Genomic DNA, 18887 nt, shown 5'->3' on the forward strand with positions numbered 1-18887 from the left:
GGGTTCAGGTACCTTCACAGCTAAGCGTGTGCTGACCCTCTGCAGCATTAGTTCATGCACCCGGAAGTCCAATGACACCCTTTTCATATTACTTACATTTAGTTAAGCACAGCAAGCAGCTTGGCTTTCCATGGCCCTGTCTTCCTCCTGATTGTTCTCCAGACAAGTCCACAGCATCTGGGCAAGTCCCAAGGCCATTGTCAGAGAACTTGGATGTTGCCTTGCAATCCCCGTGGTTACAGAGGAGATGTATTCTGGTTAGTAGCAACATGAAGATAGTTTTAGGAGCAGGGAAGAAACGGCAGACAATCCAGGCTGGGAACTCTCTTTGGCCTTTGCTCAATGGCTGAAGCAGCTGGGGCCCTGGATTCTTCCTTGGGGAATTGAGTTCTGCAAGCATCGTACCAGGCAGTCCTTGGCCACTTCAGCCTGCCTGAATGCTGTGTTTCTTTTGCTCCTCTGAGGACCGCATGGTCCCACTGTTTCCTCTTCACAGTGTGGTCAGCACAGCCCGCCTCCCCCTCAGTCCCCTGGATGGCACGGCCCCTGCAGCCTCTCAGACCCTCCCACCTCATGGGGGCCCTTCCCGTCCACAGGGGAAGAACCGGGCCCCAGATTCCATCCACGCCTGCCAGACACATCTGTCTCGTCTCCGTCCCACGGGACCCCTGAAACAGAAAGCGATCTGGTTCCCAACACATCGATCAGACAGAAAATTAACAGACGTGGCGAAACGCTGGGGCTCCTACTTTGGGGTGCTTGTAAAAGTAACAGGACACTTAGTTTTCAAAGGAAAGGCATTATGGCCACTCTTCCCTACATGTCCCAGAGGAAAGGGGAGAGCTGTTCTAGCTCCCTGTTTTGAACTAAAATGGTCATATACATATATATTTATATATATATAATTTTTTTTTTCTACCCCACAGAATTAAGGCAGCAGCAGGTGTGAAAATAACCGCAGTGAGAGTCAGCAGCGAAGACCAGTGGGCAGTCCAGGAAGAAATTGACAGTGACAGTGTTCAGACAGCAGCCACCCTCACCTGCGTGGGTCATCACCCGGACACGCAGAGCAGGTAAGCGCTGAGATGCTCACGGTACCTCGGCAGTGGTGGGTTGGGGATGGTTGCAAATGCTGACGGGAAAATAATGAGTGTATAAATGAAGAGGTGCCTCTGCATTTTTATTTTTTGTGCCTTTTTTTAAAAAAAATTATTTATTTTTTTATACAGCAGGTTCTTATTAGTTATCCACTGCATACATATTCGTGTATACATGTCAATCCCAATCTCCCAGTTCATCCCACCACCACCCTCCCCCCGCTCCACGTTCCCCCCTTGGTGTCCCTACGTTTATGCTCTACCTCTGTGTCTCTATTTCTGACCTGCAAACCGGTTCATCTGCACCATTTTTCTAGGTGCCTCTGCATTTAATGGGAGATGTGTTCCTTTGAATTCATCAGCTCAGCTCCGTCCTACAGCTTCTGAATGTATTATCGGATGTGCTGCAGGATGAGGGCTTTATCCTTTCTGCTCTTTATACATCAATGACCTAATTAGGTTGGCAGTCTCAAAAATTACCTGAACTCCTGTTTGTCACAGTGCAGGGTTTGATAACCATTATTTTAAAATTTTATTACTGTTACTGTTATTGTTGGCAGTGAAGAGCTGAAGAATGAAGTGGGGAAAATAGAAATGATTTAAGAGGCAAGGGGGAAATGTACCTTTTAATGAGTGAACTGAGGGTGCCTCTAGCTGTCACGTAATTGTCTCCCAGTGCTTAAAGGTAGTGGTGTTGCAGCTGTCACACCTGGGTATTGGCATACGGGCTCGGGATGTGAAGTTGGGGAACTTGGCACTGCTGGCAGGTCTTCTCCAGCTCCGATAGCAGCCTTGGGTTTTATGGGGCTGAGCTTGCCTGGGAAGCAGAAGGAGGTTGTTGCTAATAATCTGGCATCTGGGCTCCCAACAGGCAGAACGAGCTCTCACCTGTTGCCACAGTCTTTTCTACAGTCTCTTGGCCCCTCTTCTCTTCCCTTTTGACCGAGCAATGCTGGCCATGCAGTTACCCCGGTTTTAAAACCACCAATGGCTCCCACTTCAGCCAGGATGAGACCCTACTCCTCAGGCTGGCACAGAGCCCTGTTTAGATCTTTCACTTATCATCTTCTAGTGTCATCACCTGTTCTCTTTTCTTTCGTTTCTTGTTTTGTTTTTTTTCTCTTTTTGCCACACTGCGTAGCATGCAGGATCTTAGTTCCCCGACGAGGGATTAACCCTGTGCCCCCTGCAATGGAAGGGCAGGAGTCTTAACCACTGGACCACTAGGGAAGTCCCTCTTTTCTTGTTTTTAAACCCTTTGAGGTCCACGATGTTGGGCACCAGAGGGGCACTGGGTGGATGAGTGAGGGAGCTGGTGGGCGGGTGGGTGGGAGCATGAGAAATGGAGAGACTGTGTGAAGCTCTTGCCTTTTCTAATGGATTTCTAGGCTGAGGGCTGTCTCTGCTTGGGTGACCTCAGCCAACCTCAGCTAGAACTCTGTTCTGCGTGATTTTGAAGAGCTCTTTCAAAGGGAAAGAGTCACTCAGGTTGAGTGATCAGAAGCCTCTGACTAGGAATATTGATCAGGTGGTCTGGGTTCCTCTCACTCCCAACGCAACATTCCGGTCATCATCCTTCACATCCCTTGACAGAGCTTTTAGTCTGCAGCCTCATGTGGCCCATGGTTTCCCTGGAAATCTGAATCTGCTGTCTGAACACTCCCCTATCCTGAGCTGTCGATACCTGGAAAGAGTCTAGGATTTTTATATTTGCTCAGTTGCAGGTACTAGAATTCTCACCTAAAAGTGGCTGCAACAATAGGATTTTGTCATCTCATGTGACAGGAAGCTTGGAGGTGGGTGGTTCCGTGGTTGGTTCATCCAGCAGCACAATTGTGTCACCCAGGTGCATTCTGTCTTCCTACTCCATCACGCCCAATTCACTGGCTGTCATCCTCCAGCTTGTTTCCTCACGGCTGCAAGATGGCTGCAGCAGTTCCAGGCATCACAAACTTATCTAGTTGTATACAAAGACTGGAAGGGAGGGGGGCTTCTCTTTTTGCCGGGAAAGAAGACCTTTCCAGCTGGAAAGAAGACTTTCCCTGGACGTCTAAGATCTCATCAGTAGTTCCATGCCTTTGCTCAAGAAGCAGGGTAGTCTGGAAAGTTGAATATCTGGTATTACTTTCAGGCTTTGTACTGAGAGATAGTCTTTGATGTCAGGGAGAAGGATGGTCAGCTAGCAGTATCTGCCACGCTTCTTAAAGGTGGGATGTGTCCAGGGTCGTGCCTTGATCTCTGTTTTGACTCCACTGGAAGACTTCCTCTTGGTTTTGCTGGGGTGTTTATCCGGTGGACTTTGTCTGACTGATGCCCTTAGGTACCACACGATTGAAGCCCACGCAGAAAGGGCTCCTTGACTCCTTGTGCAGATGGAGAAATTCGGGGGGGACAGGTGCCAGAAGTGTCTGGATGCAGCATTCTTAGCAACCTGGCTCTGTCTTTCCTCTGGGTTGGCATCATCTCCAGCAGGTCTTCCCGGCATCAATCCTACTGGCTTGGTCACTTCAGGGAGAACACTGTTCTGCCCCATCACATCCAGCGCAAGTCTTGGGGCTGCTCATCACTGGCTCTGCCTGGAGTAACATGGATCTTGTACTCACTCTGAACCAATCTCTGTAGCCAGCTGTAAAAGTAGGGGATGGGTGGGGCTTCCCTGGTGGCGCAGTGGTTGAGAGTCCGCCTGCCTATGCAGGGGACGCGGGTTCGTGCCCCGGTCCGGGAGGATCCCACATGCCGGGGAGCGGCTGGGCCCGTGAGCCATGGCCGCTGAGCCTGCGCGTCCTGAGCCTGTGCTCCGCGGCGGGAGAGGCCACAACAGTGAGAGGCCCGCGTACCGCAAAAAAAAAAAAAAAAAAGTGGGGGATGGCTGAACCCACCTGAATGACTTGGGCTTAGAGTACGGGAGAGGGTTCTTGGGGGAAAATGGGAGGGCAGAAACAAGAGGTGGCCAGGAAGTGACGACAGTCCTGCTGACCCTCTTATAGGGCTGGAGGAGCCCCAATGGGATGCCTGGACTTACACCCTCAGAAGTCACCGTGTGGGTCTCTAACGGCCGTCTCCGTGGTCTGCACATGGGAAATTGACTTGGTTGAAATACTGGCTGATGGAGTGGTGATGTTTTAAATTGAAGGGAAAACACAGGCTGTGGTTATCACTTTCGGTTCTGAGAGAATCAATTTTGCATTTTCTTTAGAAGAGATTAAAAAAGTTACAAGAGAAAAAAAGTTGTTACATAACCAGAGTTACATAAGTATCAGACATTGCAGCATCGTCTTCTCTTACTTCACTTTCCGTTTTTGCCCTTCCCTGTGCTGTTAGAAGGGCAGGGATTGTTGCTGGCATGACAATTTATGCTTATCTAATATCCCTCTAAAATCGCTTCCATAATCTAAATAAATAATTGCTTCTTTTTATACTTTTTTTTGGTTGTTGAATTGTGAGATCAAATGAGGTGTGAAATACCAGCTCATGGACTGTGTTTGTCAGGCTAACAAAGTGAATCTGTGAATATATCCCTAACAAAACATCCCGAGGAAAGCTGTTATCTCTGAATTGTGACAACCTTGGGCGGAATAGGGTTTTTAATAGAATATAAGGTACCAACTGCCTGAAGTTCTGTGATAAGAATTAAAAATGTGTCAGTATGGGAAGACTCAATGGGCTCGGTTAGGAAGGCAGAAAGGTCTCAATTCAAAATATTTTAATGAACACTCATTGTGAGGAAATGTGAGTAATAAAGATGGAAACCACAAGGGACTTCCCTGGTGGCGCAGTGGTTAAGAATCCACCTGCCAATGCAGGGGACACCGGTTCGAGCCCTGGTCCGGGAAGATCCTGTGTGCCACAGAGCAACTAAGCCCATGCGCCACAACTACTGAGCCTGCGCTCTAGAGCCCGTGCTCCGCAACAAGTGAAGCCACTGCAATGAGAAGCCCGTGCACCGCAAAGAAGAGTAGCCCCCGCTCGCTGCAACTAGAGAAAGCCCGCGCGCAGCAACGAAGACCCTACGCAGCCAAAAATAAATAAAATTAAATCTTAAAAAAAAGATGGAAACCACAAGACAACGAGTCGCATTGCCCAACGAAACGAGAAGGGATTAGAAAAATGAGCAAATTTGAAAGTGTTCAGAACGGAGAAAATGAAACCAAGAGAAATGAAAGCCGGATGATGGACTCTTGGTGTGGGAAACCACGTGCAACCAGCTAGGTTGAGATGAGGTTGTTTCTTCAGTGATTTCTGTCTGGCCGTTGGGACCCAAACCTCAGAGAAAATAAGGTGCCACTCTGTGTGGTCAGAAACCACAATGCAGAGCTCATTCTCATCTGAAAGTTGGTACAGAGGCAGAGAGAAGCTCCGGGGTGCACCATAGAAACGGGAGTCTGTGCTTCTCCATAGGATAGAAAAGCCAAACCCTAAATTTACATTTGTTGTATATAATGAAAAGCATGGCAAAAACAAACTTCTGTTAATCGATTTTTGAGATTTTTCTGTGAAAAGTTCTTGAAAGAAATAGACACACCCCACACGATTGTAGCCCAGTTGACGGTGACATCGACCTCAAAGTTAAATGTTTACTGTGAAGTGTTACCATGTTTGAACATCTGGATTCACTGTTTCAGGAGTCTTTCTCGGCCTGCTCTAATCCAGAAGTGATTATAACGGGTTGAGCAGAAGAAGGGATCACCCTTTCAACTAACTTGACTAACGCATTGCCTTTTGTGAGATTTAGCAGTTGAACCTTAAGAAACAAACAATGGTGATAGAGGAAAAGTCACCATGTCGCGTGTCATTTTATGGATCCGTGAAACACGAACCAGGCTAAATCTTTTATTGTGCTTAAGGCGTCTTATTCAAGTTAGAGAAGAAGAAGGAGAAGAAAAGAAGGGGGAGCGGGAGGGAGAGGACAGGTCAGTGATGGTAACAGTTGCCTCTGTTTCTAAGAAGTATAAGTAGATTTTCCCCACCAGGCTCAGTTCAGGGTGGTTACTTTCCTTCTGTAAAATGTTTTATTGAGACGTAAAAGCTAGAACACGTGGAACGTTGTGGTACGTCTCTGAGGGCAGTTCTGTGTGATCGTGTTCCTTATTTATTTGAAAAACTTCTTGAAAAACCGTATCATTTGGTGCCTGGCACCGTTGTAAGTCTTTGCGGGAAAACACACTTTTAAAAGTCGGAAATCCTAGAGCCCTAGGAGGCAGATAACTATTATCGTTCCCATTCACCAGATGTGTAAACTGAGGCACAGTTTCAGTGATTCCCCCAGGTCTCAGAACCAGTCAGTAGCCAAAGCACTCTGCCTTTCGGGTCCACGGTCTTGTCCACGACACTGGGCTCTTCACGAGGCACGAGGAGATGCCCCTGCTGTGCACTCTCCTTCCCCCCCACCCCATCTTTCAGCTCTCTTGCCTTAAGTGGACTGAAAACTCAGTAAAAAGCAGCGTCCACAGCACTAGCAGACCATCTAGCAATGTGGAAATAGGCGCTGTAGTGAGTTGAAGGGTGGTCCCTCAAAGGATGTGTCCACATCCGAACCCCTGGAACTTGTGAATGTGACCCTGTTTGGAAAAAGGGTCTTTACAGAGGTAACTCAGAATCTTGAGAAGAGGTGATCATTCTGGATTATCTGGGCAGGCCCTCAATCCAATGACGTGTCCGTATAAGATATGTTCATTGCAGCTCTATTTACAATAGCCAGGACACGGAAGCAACCTAAGTGTCCATCATCGGGTGAATGGATAAAGAAGATGTGGCACATATATACAATGGAATATTACTCAGCCATAAAAAGAACTGAGGTATTTGTAGTGAGGTGGATGGACCTAGAGTCTGTCATACAGAGTGAAGTAAGTCAGAAAGAGAAAAACAAATACCGTATGCTAACACATATATATGGAATCTAAGAAAAAAAAAGGTCATGAAGAACCTAGGGGCAACACGGGAATAAAGATGCAGACCTACTAGAGAATAGACTTGAGGATACGGGGAGGGAGAAGGGTAAGCTGGGACAAAGTGAGAGAGAGGCATGGACATATATACACTACCAAATGCAAAACAGATAGCTAGTGGGAAGCAGCCGCATAGCACAGGGAGATCAGCTCGGTGCTTTGTGACCACCTAGAGGGGTGGGATAGGGAGGGTGGGAGGGAGGGAGACGCAAGAGGGAAGAGATATGGGAACATATGTATAACTGATTCACTTTGTTATAAAGCAGAAATAGCACACCACTGTAAAGCAATTATACTCCAATAAAGATGTTAAAAAAAAAATAGACACACAGAGAAGCAGGCCACGTAAAGATGGAGGCTGAGATGGGAGGGGTGCAGCCGCAAACCAAGGGAGCCTGGTGCCACCAGAGGCTGGGCAAGGCATTGAATGGATCCCCCCTGGAGGCCCTGATGACACCTTGGTTTTGGAGCTCTGGCTTTCAGAACTGTGAGAGAATAAATCTCTATTGTTTTAGGCCATTACATTTTTGGTAATTTGTTGAAGCAGCCCTAGGAAATGAATACGGGGGCTTAATGACTACTTGGCAAATGAATAAATCAAGGCATCTCAATCCTAGATGTCTCTCAGAATAGCCTGGGAGTCTCTAAAAAGCACACACTCCTTAGACCCTACCCCTAATTGGGTCATAGGCATTGTTATTTAAAAAAAAAAAAAAACCCTAGTGATTTTAATGTGTAGCCAGGGATACAGGAATAAATGAAATGTTAATGAATGTAAGCACCATAAAGAACATAAAGGTACTTTGTTGTTTAAACAATTTTAGGATTGGAAAATGATTGACTTAGAACACGGAATTCTTGGGTTTACAGTAGCATTTGCCACTGCACGCCTGGAGACCCCTGAGTACCAGCTGTCGCAACAGTTCAAAATCAAGATTTGATGCATAGAAACGTATCGTGCCCTGGACTCGTCTGTAATTCTCTCTAGAAAGTGGCAACAGAATTCACCTATAGGAAACAGAGGACTCTTCCCCTCCCCGCAAAAGGGACCAGACCAGCTGAAGAAAAGAAAACAAATATTTAAAAAATATTTCTCCTCTTTTCCTAACCAGTGGGAAACTCTTTGTTCATTTATGCAGCTGGCTAGTTTCAGCCTAAGTGTAATAGGCAGCTTCTTACTTCAAAAGGAATAGGTGTTTAGCTGTAGAAAATTCAGAAAATACAACTGAGTAAAATGGAGAAGGTAAAGGTCATCTCTGAACCAAGGTATGAGTCATAGGCTGCCATTGTTCATATTTTGATGAGTATATCTGCACATGCTCATTTGTTCACATGTATATACATAAATACATGATTTTTGTCAATACTAGAATTTGTTTACCTTTGAAAGCCGTTGTTTTCTGTAATAATGTAGAATAAATACATGGCAGCATCTTTTCATGTCATTAGATATTTAACCATCAAAAGAATGATCAACCCTTTTGGAAAACTGATGCAAGTGGTGGATTCTTCCCCCCCCAAAACTACAAATAGGCACACATAAACATTGTTTTCTAACAATTTCAAATGAATGGGACCTTTCCGTGAACCTGTCATTTTTAACGTAATGTTTTAAAGTGGTACAGTATTCTGTTGATATGATAGAGGTGTGTTCCATTCATTTACCGTGTTTCGTTTTTTCCTCTTTAAAACATTGCTGCTGGCCATTTGTATGATGTTTTGTGTTTTCCTCCTTTTAAACATTCTCTTTTTTAAAAAAATAAAATGTCTGTTGCATATTCCTGTAGATAAGTCTTTAGGAGAGAAAGCTACAAGTGAATGGGTAGGTTCAAAAGACATGACTGTGTTTTAGGTTTGTGATGCTTTTGTGAAATTTTCCTGCCTGTTTACACTGCCAGCTCTGTGTAAGAGTGCCTAGTTCTCCGTTCCTTTGCCAACTTTGGGCATTGCCTTAAAAAGATAATTTGATAGTTGAAATATGGCTGTCTGCTTGCATTGACGTAATTTCTGGTGAAGTTTAACAATTTTCGTCATGTTTGACTGCAAATGTTTTTCCCCACTTGTTGTCTTTAGTGTCTTGTTTGTTTCTTTTGTTATTTTTGTATTCTGACTTTAGTGATGTTGTAGGCTTTTGTGTTGTCCAATCCAGTCATCATTTTCTTTCAAGTCAAGGGCTCCCACCTGGAGGAGGGATGGTGTAGGGACAAGCAGGACGCGTGAAAGGCTCTGTCAAAACCCACCCGTGAGGCGCTTCCCCGCTGGTCCAGTGGGTAAGACTCTGCACTCCCAGTGCAGGGGGCCTGGGTCTGATCCCTGGTCAAGGAACTAGATCCCGCATGCTGCAACTACAAAAGATCCCATTTGCAGCAACTAAGACCCGGCATAGCCAAATAAATACATAAATAAATATTAAAAAAAAAAAAAAAAGGCCACCCATCAGCCCAGCCTCTGAGTGGTGTCAGAGAGAACCAGAGCCAGACGCTGGTTAAAGTGGTGGAGAGAGATTTTATTCAGAAAGTATTGCAATGAGGGAAGCGAGACCCCAGGGTAGAATTGGGCTCCATTCCCAATGCAGTAAAGACAGCTGGAGCTTTACAGCCAAGAACAGAGTGGGCGCGGTGTCGGTAGGTGGCAGATTGCCAAAAGGAGACAGCGACGGTAAGGGGATTCTTGCTAGACTGACCAAACCAGAGTCTTGCTGAGGGCAGGCCAGACCGATCAGACAGCACGCGTGGGCATGAGGAATTTGATCGGACAGGGAGGGTGATCAGCTATCAAGGGTGGGGTGGGATGCCTCTAAACTGACTTAGCAGGATTCTCGCTGTAATTGGGCTACGCAGGTGTGGCAAGGACACGGCCACCGTCAGGAGGAGGGAGGGCTCAGAGGAGCCAGTCTCAAGCTGGGTTAAAGCGAAGAGTCTGTCCAGTGACTGCACAGGGCAGTGCCCACTGCCGGTCTGGCGGAGGCCCGTAGTGTGAGTGGGAATTAAACCTTGGTCATCTTAAGCCATTGAGGGTGGTTTTTTTTTAAATCGAAGTGTAGTTGAATTACAATATTGTTTTAGTGTCAGGTGTACAGCAAAGTGATTTGTGTGTGTGTGTGTGTGTGTGTGTGTGTGTGTGTGTGTGTATTCAGATGATTTTCCTTCATAGGTTATTACAAGATATTGAATATAATTCCCTGTGCTGTATAGTAAATCCTTGTTGCTTATCTATTTTATGTATAGTAGTTTGCATCTGTTAATCCCAAACTCCTAACTTATCCCTCCCCCTTTCCCCTTTGGTAACCAGAAGTTTGTTTCGTGTCTGTGAGTCTGTTTCTGTTTTGTATCTAGAGTCATTTCATTACCAGCCTGAGCCGGAACCGAACTCAGGTTCGTCTGCCCATCGTCTCTCAAAAATTCAATGTTTGAGAGACAAGGGGTGGTGGAAGAAGAAAAATGCTTTATTCAGGAAGCTGGTGACCCCGGGAAGAGGGCAGACTAGCGTCCCCCAGATGATCTCCCCATCGCCGATCAGGGGGCGAGAGCTTTTAAAGGAAAGCTTCCAGGGTGTGCACGCGAGGGCTACGTGCAGAATAGCACAGTCAGCTCCGACAGCCATCTTGAAACTGGTCGTGTGGTGGTCTGGTCAGCGTCATCTTGATTGTTTTAAGCACACTTCGTCTTCAGCTCCAGTGTTGGTTTATTCCCACTTTTCTTGAGGCCAGTTCCTGGAACTGTGCAAGCCGTGGATTCAGTGCGGCTCTAGACGGGGCAGCGTGTGTCATGGGTGTAGTCTGGTTATCACGCCGTTAGCTTTTCCCCTCTGGTGGCTGTTTTAGTATCTGCAGAACGATGCAGGAATGTGCGCCAGACACTGTTATCTAAGTCCTTCAGGGAGGAACTAAAGATTCTGTGATGCTGTTGCCCTAACCATTAGCTGCCTCCGCCTTCTCTTTAGTGGCTCAGAGGAGGCCTGGGAGACTACAGCTTTTCTACAGACAAGGGACAGGGCACATGGAAGGGCCTTTGTGCATGGGAGGGCCCCTGAGGGCCCTGCTCGTTTTCAGTTTGTATTATTTTTTGATGCTACATGTAAGTGATATCATATAGTATTTGTCTTTCTGTATCTGACTTACTTCAGTAAGTGTAATATTCTCTGGGTGCATCCATGTTGCTGTAAATGGCAAGATTTCATTCTTTTTTATGGCTGAGTAATATTCCACTTTTTAAATACACACCACATCTTCTTAAACCAATTGTCTGTTGATGGGTACTTTCTATGTCTTGGCTATTGTAAATAGTGCTGCTATGAACATTGGGTGCATGTGTCTTCTTGAAGTAGAGTTTTTGTCTTTTCCTGATAGCCCAGAAGTAGGATTGCTGGATCACATGGTAGCTCTATTTTTAGTTTTTTAAGGAACCTCCGTACTGTTTTCCATAGTGGCTGCACCAATTTACATTCCCACCAACAGTGCACGAGGGTTCCCTCTTCTCCACACCCTCTCCAGCATTTATTATTTGCAGACTTTTTGATGGTAGACGTTCTGCACAGGGTGAGGTGATACCACATTATGGTTTTGAGTTGCGTTTCTCTGATACCTAGCGATGTTGAGCATCTTTTCATGTGCCTGTTAGGCCATCGAGGTTTGAATTCACTTGTTACCACAACGTGAATAGTCTATCCTGACTGATACAAAGAGTATCCAAATATACAGTTAAAAAATATGAAGATTTTTTTGGAGCAGTTTCAGGTTTACAGAAGAATTGAGTGGAAATTACAGGAAATTCCCACATGACTCCCCGACATACGGTTTCCCCGTTATTAACACCCGGCATTATTAGTGTGGCACGTTTATTACAATTGATGAGCCAATATTAAAGATGCGTTCTTTGTTTTTTAAACTTAACTTTTATTTTATATTGGAATATAGTTGATGTACAGTGTTGTGTTAGCTTCAGGTGTATAGCAAAGTGGTTCAGATACACATACACAGATACCCATTCTTTTTCAGATTCCTTTCTCATATAGGTTATTATAGAATATTGAGTAGAATTCCCTGTGCTATACAGTAGGTCCTTGTTGGTTATCTATTTTATATATAGTAGTGTGTATATGTTCATCCCAAACTCCTAACTTATCCCTCCCCCCCTCACCTTTCCCCTTTGGTAACCATAAATGTGTTTTCAAAGTCTGTGAGTCTGTTTCTGTTTTGTAAATAAGTTCATTTGTGTCATATTTTAGATTCCACATATAAGTGATATCCTATGATCTTTGTCTTTCTCTGTCTGACTTACTTCGCTTAGCGTGATGAAGGCGCATTCTTATTAACTCAAGTCCACAGCATACGTTAGGGATCACTCTGTTGTACATTCTCTGGGTTTGGATGATACATAATGACACGTGTCCACCATGCCGGCATCCTACAGAATACTTTCACTGCCCTAAAAATCCTTTGTGCTTCACCTAATCATCCTTCCCTCCCTCCCCCCCAAACCCCTGGTCACCCCTGATCTTTTTATTATCCTTATAGTTTTGCGTTTTCCAGAATGTCACAGAGTTGGGATCACAGAACGCAGCCTTTTCAGATTGGCTTCTTTCGCTTAGTAACATGCATTTAAGGTTCCTCCTCTTTTCATGGCTTGAGAGCTCATTTCTTTTCAGCACTGAATGATACTCCATTGTCTGGATGAACCACGCTTTCTTTATCCATTCACCTGCCAAAGGACATCTTGCTTGCCTCCAAGTTTTGGCAGTTGGGAATAAAGCTGCCATAAACATCTGTGCGTGTAATCTTTGTGGGCTTAAGTTTTTAACTCCTTTAGGTAAACACCGAGGAACGTGACTGCTGAACGTTATGGTAAGACTATGTTTAGTTTTGTGTGAAACTGGGACACTATCGCTGAAAGCGGCTGCACCATTTTTCTTTCCCACCAGCGAAGAGTGAGAGCTCCTGTCGCTGCCCCGCATCCTCACAGGTATTTGGTGGTGAGTGTTTTGGATTTTAGCTTCTCTAATAGGTGTGCAGTAGTTTCTCACTGTTGTTTGAATTTGCAGCTCCCTGAGAGTATGTGACGTGGAGCAGCTTTTCACGGGCTTATTTTCCATCTGTATCTCTTTTCTGGTGAGGTGTCTGGTCAGATCTTTGGCCCATTTTAAACACTGGGTTGTTATTTCTTATTGCTGTGTGTTAAGAGGTCTTTGTAGATCTTAGATGCCCATCCTTTATCAGTTATGCGCTTTGCAAATATCTTCTCCCAGTCTGTGGCTTGTCTTTTCATTCTCTTAATCAAATATACATATTGGGTAGCGATACCATGTAGGGAATAAGTTCAGAGGTTTCAAAGTGGCTACATTTATGTGATGAAGAAGTTTTCCTAATTCTCAGGATGGCTCGTTTGGAGCAGAAACCTGTATATTTGGGTGTCTGGGTGTGGTTTTTGCTAAAACAATGTGTCTTACTTTGTGCCGCTGAGTCTTCCTGCTGGCCAGGAGGGCCGTGCTGGCAGAGGACTGTATTCCTGGCAGGCTCATTCCTAGAAATTCCTTGTGGCCACCACATGGCCTCTGACTGTGGTCTCTCCCCACTAATCCGTTCTGCTACCAGCTGCCAGGCTAATCTTAAAATACCGCTTTCATCACCACCTAGTGGTTCCCTGTTGCCTGTCTCTGGAAGTCTAAACAATTGGCTTGACTTTTTATGGTCTTTTTAGAAGCGGGGTTCTCTCTGTCACCCAAGATGCTCAGAACTCTGGTGCAAGAGACAGATGCTGGGACAGCGAACTCAGCCAGTAGGTGGCGCTCTGTACAGTTTTAGGACAAGAGCCCAAGTGCAGCACAACAAAGAAGAGGATGCAATGGAGGAAAAGTCATCTCAGAGGAGGTGACATTTGAATTGGTCCTTAAAGGATGAGTGGAAGTTTAAACCTAAGCAGTTCTGGGAAGGTGCCCTATTAAGCCGTTCTTTAAATAATACTAACGCTGTATTGTGTTCGTTTTCCAGAATGTTCTTTAATGCACAAGTTTGATAGTGGTTGGATTGTCTCAGAATATGGAGCATCTGTGGAGAGGGGATGCATCTGGATGGGGCCGTTTTGAATAGTCTTGAAAGGTGCCAACGTGGGAGGAGTTTTCAGGGGGTGTTGGAAGCAGATCCTATTAAATGCAATGCTTATTTAGCACCTACTTTGTGCCAGGTTCTATGCTGTATATTATCCCTGTGAATTATCAAAATATACCCATGAAGAAGGTAGAACAAATAACCCCACTTACAGATGCGGAGGGTGAGGCTCAGATATTAAGGGTCCACAGCTAGGTCCATAGCTAGGACTGGTGGATCTGGGATTGGAACCCAGATTTCAAGATCCTAGAACAGCGCCTGGCACACAGTAGGCACTCAACAAACGTGTGTCAGATCATTCTAAGCCCAAGACTCCTTCCCCAGCACCAGGGAAAAAGAGAAGAGAGTGGTGCTGAAGAGAAACTCTGCCAAAGGTCAACACTTGGGCAGGATTTTGGTGGCCTCCCCAAATCCCCAATTTAAGCAACATTGTGTGAGGCTATAGGAAGCTCAGCCTCCATCATTGCTTTATCAGCTTCATGCATTATGGGTCCTTTAGACCCATAATAGAAATAGAAATAGAGAACAGAGTTTCTCTCAGACACTCAAGTATCGTGGAGATTCAGACATGCCCTTTCTTCTTGAGTGCAGATCTTATTTCTTCTGTGTGATTTAACGTCTGTAGTTCCCTGATGCAGGCAGAAATTGAGCCAGAGGATACGGGAGGCTTTCTTTCCAAAGGTCTGCCCAAATGGTGATCTGCCATGGGAACCTTTGCAACAGATTTCTGATGGGCGGTTGATGAAATTAATCGAGGGTAACCTGCAAAGTTGATGCTCTTGGGAATGACTCTTTGTTTAACCTTTTAGGTTGGTATTTGTCAGAAACCCCAGCCGCTCCATTAAATCATTTTTATGTCATTATTGTGATGTATTTATTTACTTATTTTGACATATTTATTATGATGACATTATAGATGTCATTGACCAAATGACCACTGGAGCTAGGAAACGTTCCTCAGATCTGGTGCAAATCTTTGACAAAAGCAATCAAATGAACCTTCGAGCGCTTCCCCCGCCCCTACACTTCCCTCACGGTTCCCTGGAGAAAATACTGTGTGATTGGAAAGTATTCATTTAATGCAGCCGGCCTCAACCAAGCATCAATTCCTGTAAACCTACAGAAGAGGTAGTATAGCTGGTTACCTTTTTTTTTTCTTTACTGTGTGAGCAGAAACCTCTATGTTTTTGTTTTTTTTTTTTTCCTCTATGTTTTCTGAAAGGACATCTGATTCGGTTTTATCCAGCTCCATGGCCAGCGTCCTCTGTTGCTTTCCGTGGGTACAGGTGCAACGTGTCTCCACGTTCTGTCACCTTGTATCCAAACATAACTATTTAAAGGCACTTGACGCTGTTTGCAGGAAGGATGTGCAGCCTTCCACCTCCAAAGACGTTCCTCCGTCTCATCAGAAGATCCACTTTTTTAATTAGTAGACTTTATTTTTTCTTTTTGTTGGTTTTTTTTTTTACTTTAGACTTTATTTTTTAGATCAGTTTTAAATTTACAGAAAAATGGAGCTGAGATTTCCCATATACGTTCCCCACCACTCCACACCCACTTTCCCCCATTATTAACACCTTGCATTAGTAAATTGCATTTGGTATAATTGATGAGCCAATATGGATACATTATTATTAATGAAACTCCACACTTAATTCAGATTTTTTAAAGTTTTCACCTAACGTCCTTTTTCTATCGCAGGATTCCACCCAGCACACGACATCACATTTAGTCATCATGTCGCCTCAGGCTGTGACAGTTTCTCAGCCATTCCTTGTTCTTGGTGACCTCGATGGGTTTGGGGGGGAGTGTTGGTCAGGTATTTTGTGGCTGTCCCCCCACTGGGATTTGCCTGATTTCCTCCCCCTCCTGATTAGACTGGGGTTATAAGTTTTGGGGAGGCAGACCACAGAGGTGAAGTGTCATTTTCATCACATCACACCGAGAGTACCCGCGACCAACACTATCTTATCACTGTTGACATTGACCTTGGTGACCTGGTGGCAGCCAGCGTCTGCTAGGTTTCCCCACTGTGAAGCTACACCATCCCCTGCTGTCCGCACCGTCCTCTTGGAAAGGAAGTCGCGACGCAGCCCATACTTAAGGGTGGGAGCCTTGGTGCCCTCCCGTGTGGTGGACTGTCTGCAAAATGTACTTGGGATTTTCCTTGCTGCTCCATTTTCACTGCCCACACTAATTGCACCTCGTCTGTGAACTCCCGGACTGAAGGACTGACTGTGTGTCTGAAGGAAGGACTGTGTGTCTTTCCACACAGAGTTGCTGTTGCCCAGCGCCATGCGTGGCACATATTAGGTGCTAAATAAGAAATGGCTGTGGCTGCATGAATAATGAAGGATGGTCTAGTTAGGAACGCCTCACCTCCTGGACTTCTGCCACCCCTTAACAGAGAGGGACCTCAGCTGCCGCGTTGACGGTCGGTGGGTACACTGGAGATCTGGACCTCACGTCATCCATCAGAGTTTCACTTTAGCCGTTGCACACAGTGATACGCGTGTCCACAGAGCGGAACCAGAGTCACATGTGATGGAGGGTGACCGGCATGGGGCTGGGGCTGCAGTAGATAGGGTGGGCAGAGAAGGTCTGTGTGGGAAGCACCATTGGCTCTGAAATGGGAGTGTGGAAGAGCCAGCCACGAGATGATCTGGGGAAGGACTTTCTAGGCCGAGGGAAGAGCAGGTGGTGCCTGGGTGGTGGGTTGGAGCTCTGGGAAGCATCCAGCTGAGCTTGAGCCAGTGTCTACTGAAGGTTGTGTCTACATCCGACAGGCAACCTAAGGCATCACAGGTTCTGGGGTTCAGGATGTGGGTGCCTTTGGGCGATGCTCTTCTGCTAACCCCCTTGTGTATTTGCAATCCTGCAAAATTGGAATCTGTGATGTGTGTCTCCCGGGCTTATGTGCCCGGATGCTGGATCAGCGGGCTTCCGTCTGGGTCTGGCCTGTGGGCACCACTGCAGGAGAGCAGAGGATGGGAGGAAAAGGAGGCAGCGTGGAGACATCCCTTCTGTCGCTGGCCCCGGCGGTGGCTGCACCCTCCTCAGAGCCCAGCTCTTGCCGGACGGGTAGCTGTGGTCAGTTTCCATCCAGGGGTCCTTGGGCTCCTGTCCGCCCACCTCCCGCCACTGCTCCTCTAGCCTCGAGGTGGTCCTGGCTTCTTGCTCTTCTGATCTCTGCTTTCTCACCGTCCCATCCTACTTTTCACATTTGCTGTCACTTGGGCAACCAATTCCCTGCCCTAAATTCCCTTTCTTGTTTATTCCTGAGGTAGTTTATGTCCTGCTCACACAGTGGCCTGATTCAGTGAGGCTGGGGGCCAAGAGCTCCCCGTCACGCTGAAGTTTTTTTTTTTTTTTAGTATGAAACTCAGAGTGCATGAGAGGAGGGCCTGCGGTGGTTGAGCCAGCCTTGGATTCTTGCTTCACTAAGTGTTCTGGAAACCCTGAGGAATACCCCCTCAGTGCACCTGAGCCATCCCTCACCCCATCGCTGCAGGCAGACGGACAGATTGGGGCCCTTGTCTCTGGTTCCCGACAGGGACTGCTCAAGTCGTCCCTTCCAGGGTGACACTGTAGCATTGCAAACCCCCTGCCTGAGGCCACCTGGTTGGGAGGGCCTGCTTTCTTGCTCTTTTGAGTGACATCTCTGTGATTATCTGGGGAGATACTTGCATTTGATTTCCAAGAGAGGAAGGAGAGAGTTGGGTTTGGTTGCCACTAAGATTGGGGTGCAGAAAGGAGTGGAGCCCCCAGCCCTGCCCATCCGGGGCCAGGACAGTCTCCCAGTTTCTCCAGGGAGAGGATTCAGACATGTCCACCCTGGTGCCCAACAAGGACACGCCAGCCAGCATCAGGGTCCAGGACTGCCCAGAAACATTTATCCACTCAATGTCTCTCCCTTGTGAAGTTTACATTCTAGTGGGAGGAAACAGACAATAATAAGTATTTACTATAAGATGGAGAAAAGTTCTAAGGAGATGAGGTCATACTGGAGTAGGGTGGTCCTAATCCAGTGTGACTGGTGTCCTTCCAAAAGGGGGAAATTTGGACACAGACACACAGGCAGGACGCCATATGAAGGTGAAAGCAGAGATCGGGGTGAGGCTTCTGCAAGCCAAGGAGCACCAGAGATTGCCAGCAATCTCTCAGAAGCCAGGGAGAGACAAGGAACAGATTTTCCTTTGAAGCTCACAGAAGGAACCAACCCTGCCAACACTTTGATTTTGGACTTCCAGCCTCCGGAACTGTGGGAAAATACTTTTCTGTGGCTTAAGCCACTTTGTTACGGCAGCCCTGGCAGAGGGGTACACTTCCCCCTTCTTCCTTTTTCCCCCTCCCGGGAATATAGATCTGCGACGGAACTATTTACAGTTGAGTGGCTGGCGTGGTTCCAGCCCATCTTTTTTTTTTTTTTTAACATCTTTATTGGAGTATACTTGCTTTACAATGGTGTAAAGTTAGTTTCTGCTGTATAACAAAGTGAATCAGCTATACATATACACATATCCCCATATCCCCTCCCTCTTGCATCTCCCTCACCCTCCCTATCCCATCCCTCTAGGTGGTCACAAAGCATGGAGCTGATCTCCCTGTGCTATGCGGCTGCTTCCCACTAGCTATCTATTTTACGTTTGGTAGTGTATATAAGTCCCTGCCACTCTCTCACTTCGTCCCAGCTTACCCTTCCCCCTCCCTGTATCCTCAAGTCCATTCTCTACATCTGTG

At 46.2% G+C, this 18887-nt stretch overlaps 1 protein-coding gene across 1 annotated transcript in view; it reads left to right on the top strand.

Annotated features, from left to right (window-relative positions):
- Positions 1–18887, top strand: part of TMEM132B (transmembrane protein 132B) — a 382508-nt gene that overhangs the window by 200550 nt on the left and 163071 nt on the right. The window contains exon 3 of the mRNA XM_079943402.1: positions 927–1073. Coding sequence (XP_079799528.1) covers positions 927–1073 — 147 coding nt within the window. The remainder of the gene's footprint in view (positions 1–926; positions 1074–18887) is intronic.

This window comes from Stenella coeruleoalba (assembly GCF_951394435.1).
Source record: "Stenella coeruleoalba genome assembly, chromosome: 14".
In the NCBI taxonomy this organism is placed as follows: domain Eukaryota; kingdom Metazoa; phylum Chordata; class Mammalia; order Artiodactyla; family Delphinidae; genus Stenella; species Stenella coeruleoalba.